This window comes from Colias croceus, chromosome 11 (genome assembly GCF_905220415.1).
Source record: "Colias croceus chromosome 11, ilColCroc2.1".
Classification (NCBI taxonomy): Eukaryota; Metazoa; Arthropoda; class Insecta; order Lepidoptera; family Pieridae; genus Colias; species Colias croceus.
Window position 1 is genome coordinate 9274207 of NC_059547.1, and position 17582 is coordinate 9291788.

Below are 17582 nucleotides of genomic sequence, written 5' to 3' on the forward strand. Positions count from 1 at the left end.
TTAAACATACGTTACTCCTAGACAGCTTAATTTACTTAAGTGTACAAATGACAGCAGAGTCATTAAGATTGTCAAACACAAAACACGCATAAAACAAGATATTTACATGATGTAATATGAAGATAATGCAAAAACATTGTAGCAAATTATATACGAGTTTGACACAAACTCTATTCACAGCTTAGTGTAGCTTCAATAACAAAATATTACGCCATTAAAGGATATAATTATAAAGTTATATATGAAACAGTAACAGTACAGTTAACAGTAAAGTTAACAGCACAAATATGAGTTATAAACAGCTTATAACAGAGAAAACATTAAAAGAACCGAATCTTATACTCTTCTTCTTTCTGTAGCACGAAGCTTGCTTAAGATTGGGTAACAGATGTAAATACAATTTTTCTGATGAGCTAGCATACGTTGTCTTTATACAATTATCTATAACTATATGACATCAAACAACTATAAAATAATCCAAAAATATACATTAACCAATGAGAACGCTGTCTTGACCAATGCTGATAATATTTATCCATAGATATATTGATTGTTCGTGAGTGACAACCCTAAGCATTGGTAAGAGCTAAGCGTCGAATATGCAAATAGCAGATTAGCGCGATACGGCATTGGCTTCCTACAGATAGCATCGGATCTGGCCCCTCATTATGCTTCTATCGTTTGACCCCATTTGTGACCCAACACGGGTACAAATACTATCGGTTTCCTAATCTTTCTTGTTTAAACTTTGATGATTAGATCGAAACAAATGTTTGGAAAAGCAGAATTCTAGAACAATTCTAGAAATATTCTAGAACATTCATGCATAGCTTTTTATATCCTTCTGAAATGTATGTTTTATATATATAGGTATATGTTCCATACTATCCATACTAATATTATAAATGCGAAAGTAACTGTCTGTCTGTCTTTTACTCAATCACGCCTATAACTACAGAACCAATTTGCATGCAATTTTGTATAGAGATATTTTGATATCCGAGAAATTGCAGCATAGGTTTTATCCCGGAAATCCCACGGGATCGGGAACTATGCGGGTATTACTTTGACTGCGCGGGCGAAGCTGCGGGCGGAAATCTAGTATGTATATATTTTAGAACATTTTGACATATTATTAGATGGGTTCACAAAAATAGTAATTTTATGTAGAAGAACACGAGAAAAACAGTCGTATAAGTAAATTAATATATCCACATATAACGTCAGTGTTTACTAATTGAGTTGAACAGGAAACATAAGTTTAATAATTAACGCAGCACACGCTTCATGTTTTTAACTTTCAGTAGTTCTTTTTATCGGAATTATCTACAACGTGCAGAATACGTCCAGTTTTCCGTCCATAAAAAAGGAAGTATCCGTATTAAAAAGTGGTAATATATCACACCTATTCATGTCTTGAATAAAAACGTGGAAATATGCAACAGGCAACCCCCCAATATGGTATGGTTATCACCCATAATACCACCATTACCCTGTACCAAATATGGCCCTCTATCGATACCACTATAATGCTTTTTCTTGCATTAAACGATATTGCTATTAGTCAATAATTGCTGTTTATGAGCTAAAATTATTTTCACGTTAATCTGAGTAATTTCTGCAGAAATAAAACTATAAATACTTTTATAGGCTTCAAATGAAAAAAACTGTATTTTCATAACTTTTTAAATGGAAATATCGTAATTAATATAATATATATTTAACACCATGGGAGCTCATTTTATTATGTATTAAGTATATGGTACTTACAAAATATAGTACTTTACAAAAGTTACATGTAATAATTTTCTTGTGTCAAGTGTGCTTTTAAAACATCGGAATGTTTCTTTGTATGTGTGTCTGTCCAGTGTCAAGACACAATACATACATTTGGACATCTTGCTGAAGTATATGCGGTTATTGAGTTAACCATAGAGCGAGGGACTTTTGGCGGGAATGGATTCAATATCAAGAGGCCCTGTTTAATATGGGGCATTAGAGAAATTCTATAAATTAATGGGAAAGATTGTGGAAATTATACGATAGCCAAATTACTATGAGATTAAACACTAAGTGGAAATGAATAAAACTCAACATCTAGTAAAACACGAATGTTGTAGAGTTTTATTACGATATAATTCATTGCTTTTAATTATTTGATCAAACGTCAATTTCTATAATTTAGTTCTATGAAAAAATAACACAAAGCTCTTACTTACTGAGTCCATATTTGAAGGCAAAATTAACTTACAATACACTTAATTATTCCATGAACAGATATATGCTCATTTATGATAAGGCAAGCAGGGCCCCAAAAGGTAGCTAATCCGAGGCCCTGCACCGTCCGCTCACGCCCCTGGCAACAAGCATTCAATACACTTTCAAAACGATTGAACAAACGCTTAATTTACGGCAATAAGTCGTGAGTTTCACCGTAAACGGCTCAATTGGGTATTTGCATTCAAATAGCTTTTAAGCTTCCCTATTGCTCGCAAATATATCGGTTCCAGTTTGTTTTATTGGCCGTGTAGAAAAACGTGTTGAGTGCAAGCATAGTGAGATGTTGAAATGTTAGTGTTATGACTTAAGTAGAGGATCATTAAGGCGTGTATCTTTATTGACACCTGGGCAAAATGGACGGTAAAATTACGCACACTTTTATTAAGTTCTAATCGCAGTCGATAAAATATCGCATGCTTATATGGTAGCGTCTACTCGTTCTTTGGACTTTTAGTACTATAACTTTAAATTTACTTTTCAATATGTTCAGGAATGACATTTTTTATAGGTTAAATGTAATAAAAGAATTGGTATCTATGCTATTATTATAAATGGATTTTGTTCACGTGTATTTTCTTTAAATATCAATTATAATAACTGGATAAGAATACTCTCAACATATGCGCCGCCTAAATTTTATTTATAACTCAGCCCCCGGAATCACAGACACAATAGAAAATCTATTACGTCGTGGTCAGATCGGGCCGCTCGGGGCTCAATGGGTTAATTTGCTACTAAATCTGCGATTTTATTGGTATGTACTAGCGAATCTAGCGTATTTAAATACCACGTCTATAGAAATCAGCTATATGATTTTACATTAGGCTTTGTATAGACTAGCAATAACATCTTACTTTATATATCGCGAGTGGCCAGCCAGGTGACCAAACAAATATAGGTAGTACTTTTCAACTAAGTACTTCAGATATTATGATTTTTTTCCAATATTCTAATACGTTGCTTGGTGGAGTTATTTATTATTTTATTACGGCTAAATCTAGCTAGAATGAACACTCACGCTGTGCATAGGATGTAGGTTAATGATATTTGAAAAAAAAATGTGTGCGTGTACTAGTGTACACACGTAACAAGTGAAACTTCTTTATGACCTTATTTTTCAAAAAATAATTTACTATATGCAACTTTACACAAATATGTCGAATCACGCGTGGTAGGGATAAGGAAAAGATGGCACGTAACGGAAAAATGTTACACTAAATTTTTTCCCAACCCCGATAGAGAAATTTTACTTCAAAAAATCCTGAGCATTGAATACTGAAAGAATAGTAAAAGATTCATTCAAATAGATTCAACTTTTTTTGTCCATTCAAGCGCCTATTACATCATCGAGCCCACTTAAAAAACTAATGCAAATCTTAATCTGTGCAAAGAACGTTTAATACGGCCTCTATCTTCCTATTTATCTTTTTGTCCATTTATCTCGCATTACAAGCCATTAAAGTTCTGATATCGCGTTCACAGAAAATCGCTGCGTTCGTAAATAATCACTAGCGCATCAGGAGGCATCTTATTGAGTGGCTCAATCCGATCTTAGGCTGCGGACTGACAGTGCGGTTTCTGGGAAAATAACAATGTCCCGGCTCGTTCGTATTCCGTTTGTGGGGAGTTCTTTGAACTTGCTGCATTAATTTTATTATTTGATTAAGAGGAATTCTTTACATTAAGAGATATACTAGCTTTTAACCGCAGCTTCGCCCGCGTGCTCTAAAATTTAACAGACAGACAGACGCGACGGATGACTGTGTTTTACAATATGCAGTGATAGTATCAGTTGGAGGAAATCGGCATTGATTTTTCTATAATATCCGAATAAATATAAATGTTAAGCAGAATATATTAATGATTAAAGGATTTGCCTAATATCAGTTGGAGGAAATCGGCATTGATTTTTCTATAATATCCGAATAAATATAAATGTTAAGCAGAATATATTAATGATTAAAGGATTTGCCTAACACACAGTTTCTTGTAAATTATGATATCGTGATAACTGCTGTAGTTGATTGATTTATTATTATTGATATGAATATTAAATAATGCAAATTGTAGATGCAAATTAATGCATTGTTAGTCGCATTTAAATTGTACATATTCTACGAGAAAATTGGCCGAGTATTTTGAAGTGAAATATCTTTAGGCGCGTTGAGATTAAAATTTCCATGCGGCTGTGCAATACCATCACATCATGGAGTTAGGCGACAATTTTGACATTTTTGAATCTTGCTAAACAAGTTTCACTTCTGACACGTGTTCTTCGCACACACGCTCTTTTATTAATAATATGATTGTTATTGTATTTTCCAAAGTTTAAGGTAGTTCTGTGCCGAATTATCATACAAAAATACACAGAAATATTTTGATGTGATTCTATTCACGCAGCGTATGTTAGAGCCCTATTGCCTTTCTTGTTAATTTTTTCATCTATAATTAGATGGCACAGCCGGAGTCTAATTGACAACTTGTTCAAGTATTTATTGCTGCATTATACAAGTTATTTTTTTAAGCAAAAATATATACAATTAGCTCGATTTTATATACTACAGTTTTAATTAATAAGTTAATACCGTGGATGGGACATATTTTCTTTTTGTAGTTTGCAGCGTCTATGGGAATTAAACCATTACGGAATACCATAGAAAATATCTTCAAAGATAAAATGGCATCCAGTCGATGACGGACTAGCATAAGTGAACATAAAAATTGTAATAAATACCTTACTATTACTAATGTTACAATAAATTAGTTGCATAAAGACCTCCAACCTGATACTAAATCCTGCAAAGATATATTGTACGAATATAAGCGCATGACAATATAAATCTATTACAAAAGTCTGTCAAAATCCACGAGAACATTAAGCAAAGCGGCCGCCATAATTTCCGAATCAAATTCCTTTAGTTTCGACACTACATGAGTACGTAAATTTCCAAAGTATCGCACCCACAGTTAATATCATTTTACTATCTGTGACATTTATCTTCCTATAGCCCCTTAGGGCGTGTACAGGCGAGCGTTAAGTTTCGTAAAGGTCAAGCAAGGATTCAGATATAATCTCGACCAAATTATTGTGTACAATGACAGTTTGTGTAATTACAGCGATTTGGAGCGACGTGTACACGTCACGTGTATAACATACCTATAATTATTGCGTTTGGTCTTGCAACTGAAATGCTATCAGGGTTTTGGTAAACTTAATTTTCTCGGCATCTTCAATGCACTTCTTGCGATTCTTTTCGAGTTTTCGCAAATAGCTCGTAGTCATTAGGGTTAATATGAATCTTTAATTGTTTTTATTTACAGAGGCAAACACATTCTTGGATAACCAATTGGTTAACCAAGTTACATAAAAAATAAAATTATCTCTACATAGTTTTAAATTAATAAAATATCGTGACATAAGTAGGTAAGTTTAGTAAAATGGCAAGACTAAATGTAAAAATACAGTTAATAAACATACCGAATCACACATTAAATTGACAAAATTGTATCAATTTTTACAAAGTGGAAAAATAGTTGAACATTACATAATATCTCAAAGAAAAAACTCTATTACATACACATACATACAATACACTCTACAAACTGTTACTTTTTAACAAACAGCACTTAACACATTGTACAAAAATATAAGGCCAATTTCTACAAATGCGGCTACATTATTTACAAGTCGCGTAATCAAAGGGACCGCTTTCGCACTCTCTTTTCCGAACCGAAATAGCGTATCAGATCGCCATTGATGGAAAGCCGGAGGAAATAATAGTCTTATGCCTATAACTGCTGTAAATTCAGCGCTCACGACAGGGCGTATTTTGTGGTGTTACTTTTAAATCCTATTATGCATGCGTTTAGGAATAGCTTGTTTATATCCTAAAGAACAGAAGTACGAATCTAATATAGTGAATATGTACCTAAATTTAACTTTAGAAACAGAATTAAAAAAAAAAAAAAACATAAGAAAACGATGTTATGAATATAAGTAAATTTGCAAACATAAAATGATTGACATGAAATTAATTTGTTTTACATCATAATCAAATTCAAATTTTATTTATTTTCGCTTCAAATTCATAAAGATCCTCTGGGCTCTTATATTATTAACAATTGGTCATTCATTAGTAGATAAATTATTTGGCTACCTCATTTTGAATTAATTAAAAAAAGAGTGTGTGTACTTATGTACACGCGTTAGAAGTTATACTTCTTTGGCGTATGGAAAAAAATACTAGAATATACAACTTGATCATAGTTACATACCACCTAGAACTAACTTTATGCTGTTAAATTTAGGTGTCAGTGTGCGCGCGCATCGTAAAAATTCACTCTCATAATTTTTCTCCATCGCGCCAAAAGAAGTATAACTTCAAAAATACATTATTTACATCCTAAACATTCAATTCATCATTGCCGTAGGATTACGATTATATTCGTGCATGCATCCACAACTTATCAACTGACACATTAACACTATCTTTAGACTTTAACTCACAGAATAAGCCATAGATTATATCCCAAAGCCCATACAACGCCAATAAAATCATAAGTAGATATATACATCCCACGACATCGGCCTGTCTTTAAAATCCGGAACGCGACTGGATTCCTTTATTTTTTCGTTATCTCGACACGTGCCACAAAAAACTGGCTTGTCAGCCCGTGATCGAGTGCTTATTGTTGAATTCAATGATTAAAAAATGTATTAATCTCATCTACCAATAATCTATGACACTTGCTAACTCCTTATTGCAAGGAGATAAGGTCGAAAATAGAGCTTTGGTGGGTAGTAATCAATGTTACCGTTAACCACGGATGCGACAAGTATTTTCCAATGGTATTACCCCGGAACATGGTACATTCCTGGTAACAAAAAATTTATTACTTTGTCTGTTAATTAATATTAATTCTATCTAAGAACTTCATACTTTTTGTAGCAGGCACTGAATTAATATAAACGGTTTTTTCAACAAACCTCAGTTGGTTTTCATTGAACGTTGATGTTGAGAAGACAGCCTCGTTTCTTGTTTAAATTATCTGAAACCAGAAAAATTACATTCAATATCAAATAACAGCTACTATAATTATTTTTTGATCAAACTTTGGAAGATGATTAAAATAATGCAAATGTTATATAGGTAGGTACATAATTATAGTGTTAAGATATTATAATTATGCTTTTACGATTTGGTTATAAATTATTCGATTTATCTATTTTAATAGTTTTGTCATAAAAACAAAGTTATCTAATAATATTAATATATTAATTTTCTCACGTAAAATTGAGGTATCTCATATTTCAAATATCAAAACATTTACATATATGTATACATTTTCATAGTAAAGTTACTCACGACTTTAACTTGATACTAAGTAATAAAATAAATTTAAAACATAAAAAGAAAAGTGATGAAAGGGCTATGCAGACCACCCACCTAGAATGTCAGTATTTATTTATTTTCATCTTATCAATAATCCAATAACTTAAGAAGTCTTAAATATATTGTTAAGGATATTTAAATTCTTTTCAATTTATCGTATGTTTCTTCTATGTATAAATCTTAGATGCTCAAAAGTTTAAATAAATGATGATAATATTAATAGGTAATATTTCTTGAAATAGATGTACTGTTATGAACCCTTAAATTAACAGATAAATAAGAAACTACATACAATTTCGTTCCATGTTCTTCAGCATTATATTTCATGTAAATGCGATTTGGCATAATCGTAAAGCCTCACAATAAGGCTTCGATTAACAAAGCGTGTACAGACACGCGATATGCCTTGTTTATTTTATGAATGAACTAAGTACGGTGAATCACGAAACGATGGTTTAGTTGCTGCAGGGCGGATTGCGCTCTGATTGTGTTGAACAATTATTTTTAATTTATTCCAATTCCGTTCCTTTTTGTATAAAATACTTATTTACCCCTAGAACTAATTAATTTTTAAGCTATTGCATAGCTTCTATCGCGGGCCTTGAGCGCGGGGACCGAATCGAGAAATTCCGTAACGAAAAAACCTCACGCTCCCCACGCGGAGGTGTGGCTTAACGGCATAGCATGCAATAGCTTTACCGCGGCAGTCCCCGAGTGCCACACGTCGTTTTTATTTGACATAAATTATCTCTTAATTTGAACAGTTCGTAAAATACTACACAGGCATAAAGCCAACTCAGAGGTCTTTCTAGAGTAGAAAATCTTTTAAAAATATTAAAATTTGTAATTAAAAATAGGTAGTAAATATTGTCTTTGATTCACATTCGCATTCCAATTTGATGAAAGCTTAATTTTCCCAATGACATCAGCCCCTCTAGACAAGTAGCTTTCTATTAGCGTAACGTTTGATAGAATAGATTATGAATGTATGAGACTGACATAAGCTGTAGATAAATGTATCGAATGTTACGCTAAACGAAAGCCACTTGTCTAACCCCGTGTTTATTTGAAATGGTGTGTTATTTGAAATAGGTCCATAAAAATATTTTTAAACATAAAATGCTAGTCAATTATCCATTGACATGTTTTATTGAATTTAAAGTGGATATTAATATCATAAAAAAGACAATATAAAACGTCAAAGTATCCATTTTATATCGTAAAATAAAACTTGAATTTGTTTCCAGTTGAAAAGGCTTTATTTCAAGAAAAACAATATTTATGTGATCAGACGTAGTACAAAATTACAATCTCTCTCAACATGAAATTGATACTGTGTACAAGGCAGGAATCAACATGGTAAGAGCAACTTTGATTATAAAAACACGCAGTAATCTCACTTAGCCAAAGTGTACATTTTTTCGACTAATATATTCCAACGACACTTTTTTCGATCAACATATAATGACATCAAAAATAGTATTTGTCATTAGTTGATCCATACACGGTGTGATCGTGTTATATCCTAAATTGGATCAATGGGGTCTGAAAAAGGGTAGAGCTTCCTATAGCGCTGTATACGCGTATAGCAACTCATTAAACAAATTAGTCGTGTGTTAAAAAACTTTGTGATTAAGTGCGTATCAATTTATTTCTCTTAAAAATAGTGAAGTTGATTTTAAGAATGTATTCTGAAGTTATTTTAATTAAACATTTCTTTCAGATTTTCTTCTTTTCAGCTTAATGAACTTCGTAAGCTGTGACTTGTGTGTTAAGTAACGTAGAGCGCGGTCAGTGTTTTGATAAGTTACCATTTAGTTGTATTACAAACTGCACTAGCTACAGATTTTTAAACGTTCATTGAAATTGAAATATTAGTACCTATTTTTGCTTAATTTACGAAAGAAGGGATGCCAAAGTAATGTAGGTATTGTCTGATGTCTGTCTCTATAATCTTATGACGAAAATAGTTTTCCATTGATTCTTTTTATTTATAAGATTTTTTGTGTACGTGATTTTAAAAGCTTCAATAGAGACTTTAATGACAAAGACAAAATCATTACTTCCCATTCTGTACAACCACCACAAGCTAATTAAGTTAACACATACCATTATAAAATACAGATCCCTTATTAACGCTTCAGGTATTAGCAATAAACTGTGTTCCGCACGCAATTAAAATTAATTAATATTAGAGCTTATATCAAGACTAACTACGATCTGTTTCCAGGGCAAGGGTTAATGTAGGCTACTGTTAGATACGTGAGGATATGTTCTAATGATATGTGATAACTATCTTGTTTATAATAGCATAGTTGTTTGTTTCCAAATTCATATCATCATGTGCTTAAGAAAAATAACCCATAACATGATATAGTCATGTAATTTGAAGATATAAGAAGATTTATGTTGTGCTAATGACATTTAAATTGGGTTATAATATAGGTGCGTTTTTAAGAAGTCTTCCTGAATATTACTTTCAGATACACGATTGATCATTTGTACTTCCGCACAAAATATTGGCGACTTTTATAGAAGTTTGAAAATAGACTTTTAATTAAGTACTAGATAACATTTAATTTTATATTGATTTCAAAAAAGAATAAACAAATACAACACCTCGCTACAATTTAAACGCTTCCTCGTTCAGGAAATGATTGAAGACCAGTTAACGAAGATCCATTAAAATATATTATTTACCAAAATCAAAACATTGTTCGCCCACAAAGGTTGTACCACCAGCAATGTAGTACAAACTAGCCAGAGTCGGAAATAAAACACTCAAAAACGCTCTGACCGTATATTTGAGAGGGTTGCGGAACTACAGTACCATTTTGCTTATATCTAGTTACAAAAGAAAAACACAAGCGCGATTCAAAAACACAGCTTCTACAACTAGCGTCATCTAGTATCAAATGATGGAACTAAGCCATACTAAAAACTTATACTATTAAACCAACGGTTTAGACATACCGCCCGCCAAGGACGAATAGTCCTTCACAATACAAAAAATACAAGGGTGCAAAAATACAGTAATACATAGAAGCAAATACGTACATCTCTTTAAACTAACAATTATTCTTTACGTCTAACATAATACATATATATTTTCTTTTTTACATTTATGTTTCTCTAACGGGCAACACACATAGTTTCGAAGTCGGTCTTTGTATGTGAGAACCCTTATATCTCAATGTGACAACACGTGTCACCTTATCATTACCCGGATGTAATTTTACCACCAATCCGTACATCCATTTCGCAGGAGGCAAATTGTCCTCCTTAACTAAGACCACGTCTCCTACCTTGATATCGGGAACCTTGCCTTTCCACTTGTACCTTTGAAAAAATTGGGTTAGACACTCTTGGGACCAACGCTTCCAAAAATGCTGGACCATCCTTTGGGTTAACTGCCAACGACGCAAATTGGAAATTTTCTCGTTTTCAAAATCATTATCCGGAGCCATAATCAATGGCTCCCCTATTAAAAAATGACCCGGTGTTAACGGGTTGGGATCACCTGAGTCGGAGCTAGCCACGGACAATGGTCGCGAATTGAGACACGCCTCAATTTGCACCAAGACCGTCGCCAGCTCTTCATAAGTAAGAGTAGAATCGCCGATTACGCGACGCAGATGATGTTTAGTGCTCTTTATGCCTGCTTCCCACACTCCACCGAAATTTGGAGCATGAGGAGGAATAAAGCGCCACTCTGTACCATTGTTAGCCAATGATGATGCAATGTCAACTGGCATTTGGGATTTCTCAATTGCAAACAAATTCCGCAACTCCTTAGAAGCACCTACAAAATTGGTACCGTTGTCACTCCACAACTGAATACAACGACCTCGTCTAGCAACAAAACGTTTGAAAGCTGCCAAAAAACCTTCTGAAGTAAGATCGGATACTGCTTCTATATGAACGGCTCTTGTGGCCATGCAAACAAAGAGACAAATATATCCTTTATAGGATTTATGGCCACGACCCTTCGAAACGCGAATATTAATGGGACCAGCGTAATCAACACCTGAGTATAAAAACGGTTTTTGAGGTGTAACTCGGCAGGCAGGCAGCTGGCCCATCAATTGAGTTTTAAACTTCGCCGCGTTTCTTATGCATCTAACGCATTTGTGTATGTGAAATCGTACAAGATTTTTCAATTTGGTGATCCAATACGTTGAACGTATGTAGTTGATAGTCAGCTGGGGACCTCCGTGCATGGTGTTGGCGTGAGCATCGGCTATAATCAACTTCGCCAAGCAGGAGTCACCGTTTATAATCATCGGATGTTTGCTGCTATCCTTCAGGTAAGAATTTTCTATCCTTCCTCCGACCCTCATAATTCCTAATTCATCTATTAATGGATTTAAATTGTCAATTTTACTCTTTTTAATGATGTTTTTCTGTTTCAGATTCTTCATTTCTTCAGGGTACCAGGTAAGCTGATGCTGACGGATACAACACATGGTGGCATCTCGGAGCTCTTCAGCTGAAAGGTAAGGTAGAAATTTCGTACGAGTTTCAACGGGATCCTTCAATTTCAGGAATCTTCTGCAGTAGGCGACTACTCTCACCAGCTTCGTAAAAGATGAAAATTTTAAAAATATATCTATATCTTCACAGTTCTCCTTAGTTGCAGCATGTACTCTAACCTTTCTTTCTTCCAGGTCAGTTTTAGTGCATATGGAAAGCGGTTTACCATACTGAATATCAATCTTACTTAACCAATCCGGACCGTACTTCCACAAATTATTATCAACTAGCTCAGTAGGTAGTATTCCACGTGACGCGCAGTCAGCGGGATTTTCTTTGGACTGTATATACGACCACTTACAAGGTTCTAAATGATTTAGAATTTCAGAAGTCCGGTTGGCTATGAATGTTTTCCACCGACTGGGATGGTCACTAAGCCACGCCAGGACGATGGTGGAATCTGTCCAAGCATGCAACTGTGAAATTGGTATGTTCAATACTTCAGCTACTTCAAGTAATAATTTAGTTACCAACACCGCACCGCAGAGTTCCAGTCGAGGTATGGAGATTTGCTTGATCGGGGCAACTTTAGTTTTTGCAGCTACCAGGTGAGTTTTAATTTGTTTATCTTCAGAAATGCAACGAATATAAACCACAGCAGCATAGGCGGCATGTGAAGCGTCGCTAAACCCATGTAACTCCACAACTGTATCTTTGCTTCGGGTTTGCACCCATCGCGGTATTTGGAAATTTGTTAGCTGAAATAATTCCTCACGGTAAGTTATCCATTCACTAATAAGTTCAGACGGTAATTTATCATCCCATCCAAATCCAGTCATCCATAATTTTTGTATAAATATTTTTGCAGTGATGATGCATGGAGCGATCCAACCAAGAGGATCGTACAGTCGACAAATTTCTGATATAATTTCTCTTTTGGTTGCAGGAAGCGACGCTGATAAAAACTGAACTCTATAACTAAAGTCATCGGTACGGCGATTCCAAAAGAGACCTACTACTTTAGTCACGTCATCCTCCTTAAGTTCCCTGTCCTGTTCTATATTTCCTTCAAAACCTTCCATTACCTCCATGCTATTACTACTCCATTTCTGTAGCTTAAAACCTCCTTTACTTAACAATTCATTCATTTCTTCATATAATCGTAATGCTTCCCTTTCAGAATCACACCCGGTTAACAGATCATCCATGTAAAAGTCTGTTTTTAGTTTTGCAGCAGCTAGGGGGTAGCTCCCACCCTCATCGACTGCTACCTGTTGGAGAGCTTTGACAGCTAAATAAGGTGCACTGGAAGTGCCAAAGGTAACGGTAAGTAGACGATAATCTTGGATTTCATTATTGTCGTCTCTCCACACAATTCGGTGATAATCTGTATGCTCCCTTTTCAGCTTTACTTGCCTATACATCTTTATGATGTCGGCTATTAGGCATATCGGGTGGAGACGCCATCTCATGATTATATGACGTAATTCTGGTTGTAGTCTTGGCCCAACCATCAGGGTATCATTTAACGAAATACCATTAGCACTTCTATCTGACGCATTGAATACTACTCGCGTCTTAGTAGTGCTTTTGTCTGGTCTGACTACTGCATGATGCGGTAACCATACCGAACGTCTCCGCGTCTCTTCCGAGTCTTCCTGCACCTTTTCCATATGACCCAGCAATAAATATTCCTTCAACACTTGCGTATAATTATTCTTCAGTTCGATGTTCTTAAATCTTTTCTCTAAACTCCTTAGCCTTTGCACCGCTACACTTCGCGTATCTCCAAATTCATGCTTCACTTCGGGGCGGAAAGGTAAGTCGACAATATATCTTCCCTCCCTGTCTCTCTTAGTTGTCCTCTCAAAAATATCTTCACACGCCTTTTCTTCGATTGTCATTATTTTATGGCTTGCCAAACATGGCTCTGCTTCTATTTCCCAGAACCTTTTTAGTAGTTCATCTTCATTGCATCCAGCGTGCATGCTGACGATCACTCTCGGTTGTTGGTGCGTTTCAGAATCTAATATTTCTGATTGAATGTGCCCAGATAATATCCACCCTAAATGCGTTTTCTGTGCTAACGGACATCCAGGGGGACCTTTTATCATGCCGTCCTCCAGTACCTGGGCATACACCTCCGCACCAAGCAACAGATCAATTTTGTTTGGGACTTCATATTTTGGATCAGCCAATTGCAAGTGCGAAAGCTCTGGCCACAACTGCACATTGACTCTCCTTGATGGAAGAAAAGATGTAAGCTTACCGAGAACGTGCGCTTGAACGACCATGGTAAACTTGGGATTATAAATTGATCTGATTTTTACTTCTACCATAGATCTTGACGCTAAAGAATCTTCCTGACCTCCTACTCCAGAAATACGAACCTTATTTGGAATTTTCTTTAGCCCAAGAGCTTGAACCGTGGATTCTGTGATGAGAGAAACCATTGAGCCTTGATCCAATAAGCATCGCAAATTAAAGTAAGCCTTACCTGTATTCGACTCCGCTTCCACAACTGCAGTAGCCAAAAGAACCTGACTATGGACATTCGAGAAACACGTCACAACATCGCGTTCAGATGTGGTTGCTGAAGAAACAACCACATTCTTTGGATGGGACTCAACATTTTTAGACTCTTCGGGGTGAAGCAATGAATGGTGTTTACGCTTACAAACCTTACATCTGGTGGATTGGCGACAGGAAAATACGGAGTGGTTGCTACCAAAACAATTAAAACATAAGCGACTATTTTGTATAAATTTATGTCTCACATCATAGTCCGACTTCGCAAACTCCTTACAATTATATAATTTATGAGTTGCCCCTTTGCAATACGGACACTTCGCCACATAAGACTGACCCGATTCAACACTATTCGTCAAAGTATTGTTCACATAAAGTACTTTGGGACTAAAACGAGGATTTTTTACGTTTACTGACTTAGTATCTAAAAACTCTAATGACCTAAACTTATGCTCCAAAAATTCTCTAAACAGAGTCAAGGTTGGTAGGTCTTCGCAATCATTTGCCTTGGACTCCCACTGCTTCCTGGACTCAGGGTCCAATTTGTGACTCATTATATAAATGACGATTGTGTCCCAACTAGTAATATCAATTCCTAGGTTACTTAGAGCACTTAAGCATTCGTTCATACTATCTAATAATTCTCTAATCGCCCATGACGATTCATGATGCAATACTTTTTGGCTCATGAAACGTTGAAGGATATTGTTTGACAAATACTTTTTGTTGTCATAACGGTTGACTAGCTGAGTCCAGGAAGCCGTGTAGTTTTTATCGGTTATTGCTGTATGTCTGAGGAGCTGTTCCGGTTCTCCCAATAAGTGTCCCTTTAAATAATGTAATTTTTGTACATCATCTAATTTATGGTTATTGTGTATTAAGGATACAAAAAGATCTCTAAAAGTAGGCCATTCTGTGTATTTTCCGGAAAATTTAGGTAAAGAAATTTCTGGTAATTTTATGACACATTTTTCTTGATACTCTCTGGAATCACTTGATTTTACCCCGGACCGACTATTACCCTTTAATTCAATCAAAGCATCTTTCAATTCCGTTTTGTAATCTACATAAAGTACTTCGGTCTCATCATATATACAATTTTTAATATAGCTAGAAGATTCTAACTCCCTCTTAGATATCTCGCTAATAATTTGGCGATGAGTATCGCAAAATGATTGCCACTGATTTTCTAATGATTCCAAACGAGTTTCAACATACGAAACAGTAATTCTTTCCTTAGGGGATTTTTTAAAATTTACTTTACCCTTAGAGATAAGCTCCTTACTATTTTCTTGAATTCTATTAAATACTTCCATTATAATATTCAGAGACTTCCGAACAACAATAAGATAAATAGACTTTATATTCTCAAACTTATTTGAAATAAATAAATTTAACTTAATATTTAAATTGCATATAAAACAAGCTAACTCACATGTATAAACTGTCTCCTCAACTCTAAAATATTTTAAGTGTTAAATTCTTTTACAAAATTTTACAAGTGTCTATTCAATACAACGAGCAAAGACTAAGTCAATATTAACATTGAAATATTCTAAGTCCAAATCTTCGTTAAAAAACTAAGTCAATGTAAACATTGAAAATATTCTAAGTCCAAATCTTCGTTAAAAAACTAAGTCAATGTAAACATTGAAAATATTCTAAGTGTTTTAAAGTAACTCTAATTCAATTTGGGCATGGATTCCCCGTCGCTTCACTTATTTTCTTGGACTTAAGGTCCAATTTTGATTAATTAATTAATCTTCAAAGTACTCACTGTTTCACTTCACTCACTACTTGGTAGTCCTTCTCCCTCGCACCTGTACTCCGGAGTCGGTTGACGTCACGGATGTTCCCTCTCGCTCGCTCCACTGGCCGCTGACGTCCCGGGTGTCCTCCCTCTCGCTCGCTCCGCTGCCCGCTGACGTCACGGATGTCCTCCCTCTCGCTCGCTCCACTGGCCGCTGACGTCCCGGGTGTCCTCTCTCTCGCTCGCTCCGCTGCCCGCTGACGTCACGGATGTCCTCCCTCTCGCTCGCTCCGCTGCCCGCTGACGTCACGGATGTTCTCCCTCTCGCTCGCTCCGCTGGCCGCTGACGTCACGGTTGTTCTCCCTCTCGCTCGCTCCGCTTGCCGCTGACGTCACGGATGTCTCCCTCTCGCTCGCTCCACTGGCCGCTGTCGTCACGGATGGCACCTCTCGCTCGCTCCGCAGGCCGTTGACGTCACGGATGTTGTACCTCTCACTCGCTCCGCTGGCCGCTGACGTCACGGATGTTGTACCTCTCGCTCGCTCCGCAGGCCGTTGACGTCACGGTTGTTCTACCTCTCGCTCGCTCCGATGGCCGCTGAAGTCCCGGTTGCTTCTCTCTCGCTCCCTCCAATGGCTGCTGACGTCCCGGTTGCTCTTCCTCTCGCTCCCACCAATAGCCGCTGACGTCACCACCTGGTCTCCAGTATTCGGCTCGCAGGACCAAATTTATGTACCACCAGCAATGTAGTACAAACTAGCCAGAGTCGGAAATAAAACACTCAAAAACGCTCTGACCGTATATTTGAGAGGGTTGCGGAACTACAGTACCATTTTGCTTATATCTAGTTACAAAAGAAAAACACAAGCGCGATTCAAAAACACAGCTTCTACAACTAGCGTCATCTAGTATCAAATGATGGAACTAAGCCATACTAAAAACTTATACTATTAAACCAACGGTTTAGACAAAGGTTGTATTGAACGTGACAAGACTATTAGCTTCGCTATTCACTGGAGAACAGATAAAATCTACTATGTTCGTGTACAGAGGTAATAAAAATAAATGGGGAATGGGAATATATAGGAATCGGTCGGCTAAGTGGTTGTTAACAGCAAGTCAGCTCTAATGACGCATGCGCATATATCGTTTGACA

At 36.0% G+C, this 17582-nt stretch overlaps 1 protein-coding gene across 1 annotated transcript; it reads right to left on the reverse strand.

Annotated features, from left to right (window-relative positions):
* Nucleotides 1–10795: 10795 nt before the first annotated feature.
* Nucleotides 10796–14599, reverse strand: LOC123695692. Its single transcript, XM_045641598.1, has one exon. It carries the CDS (start codon nucleotides 14597–14599, stop codon nucleotides 10796–10798), a length of 3804 nt encoding a protein of 1267 aa, XP_045497554.1.
* Between the last annotated feature and the right edge of the window lie 2983 nt (nucleotides 14600–17582).

Coding starts and splice junctions, on each gene's coding strand:
- LOC123695692 (XM_045641598.1), bottom strand. CDS start 14,599: ATGGTTTCTCTCATCACAGAATCCACGGTTCAAGCTCTTGGGCTAAAG.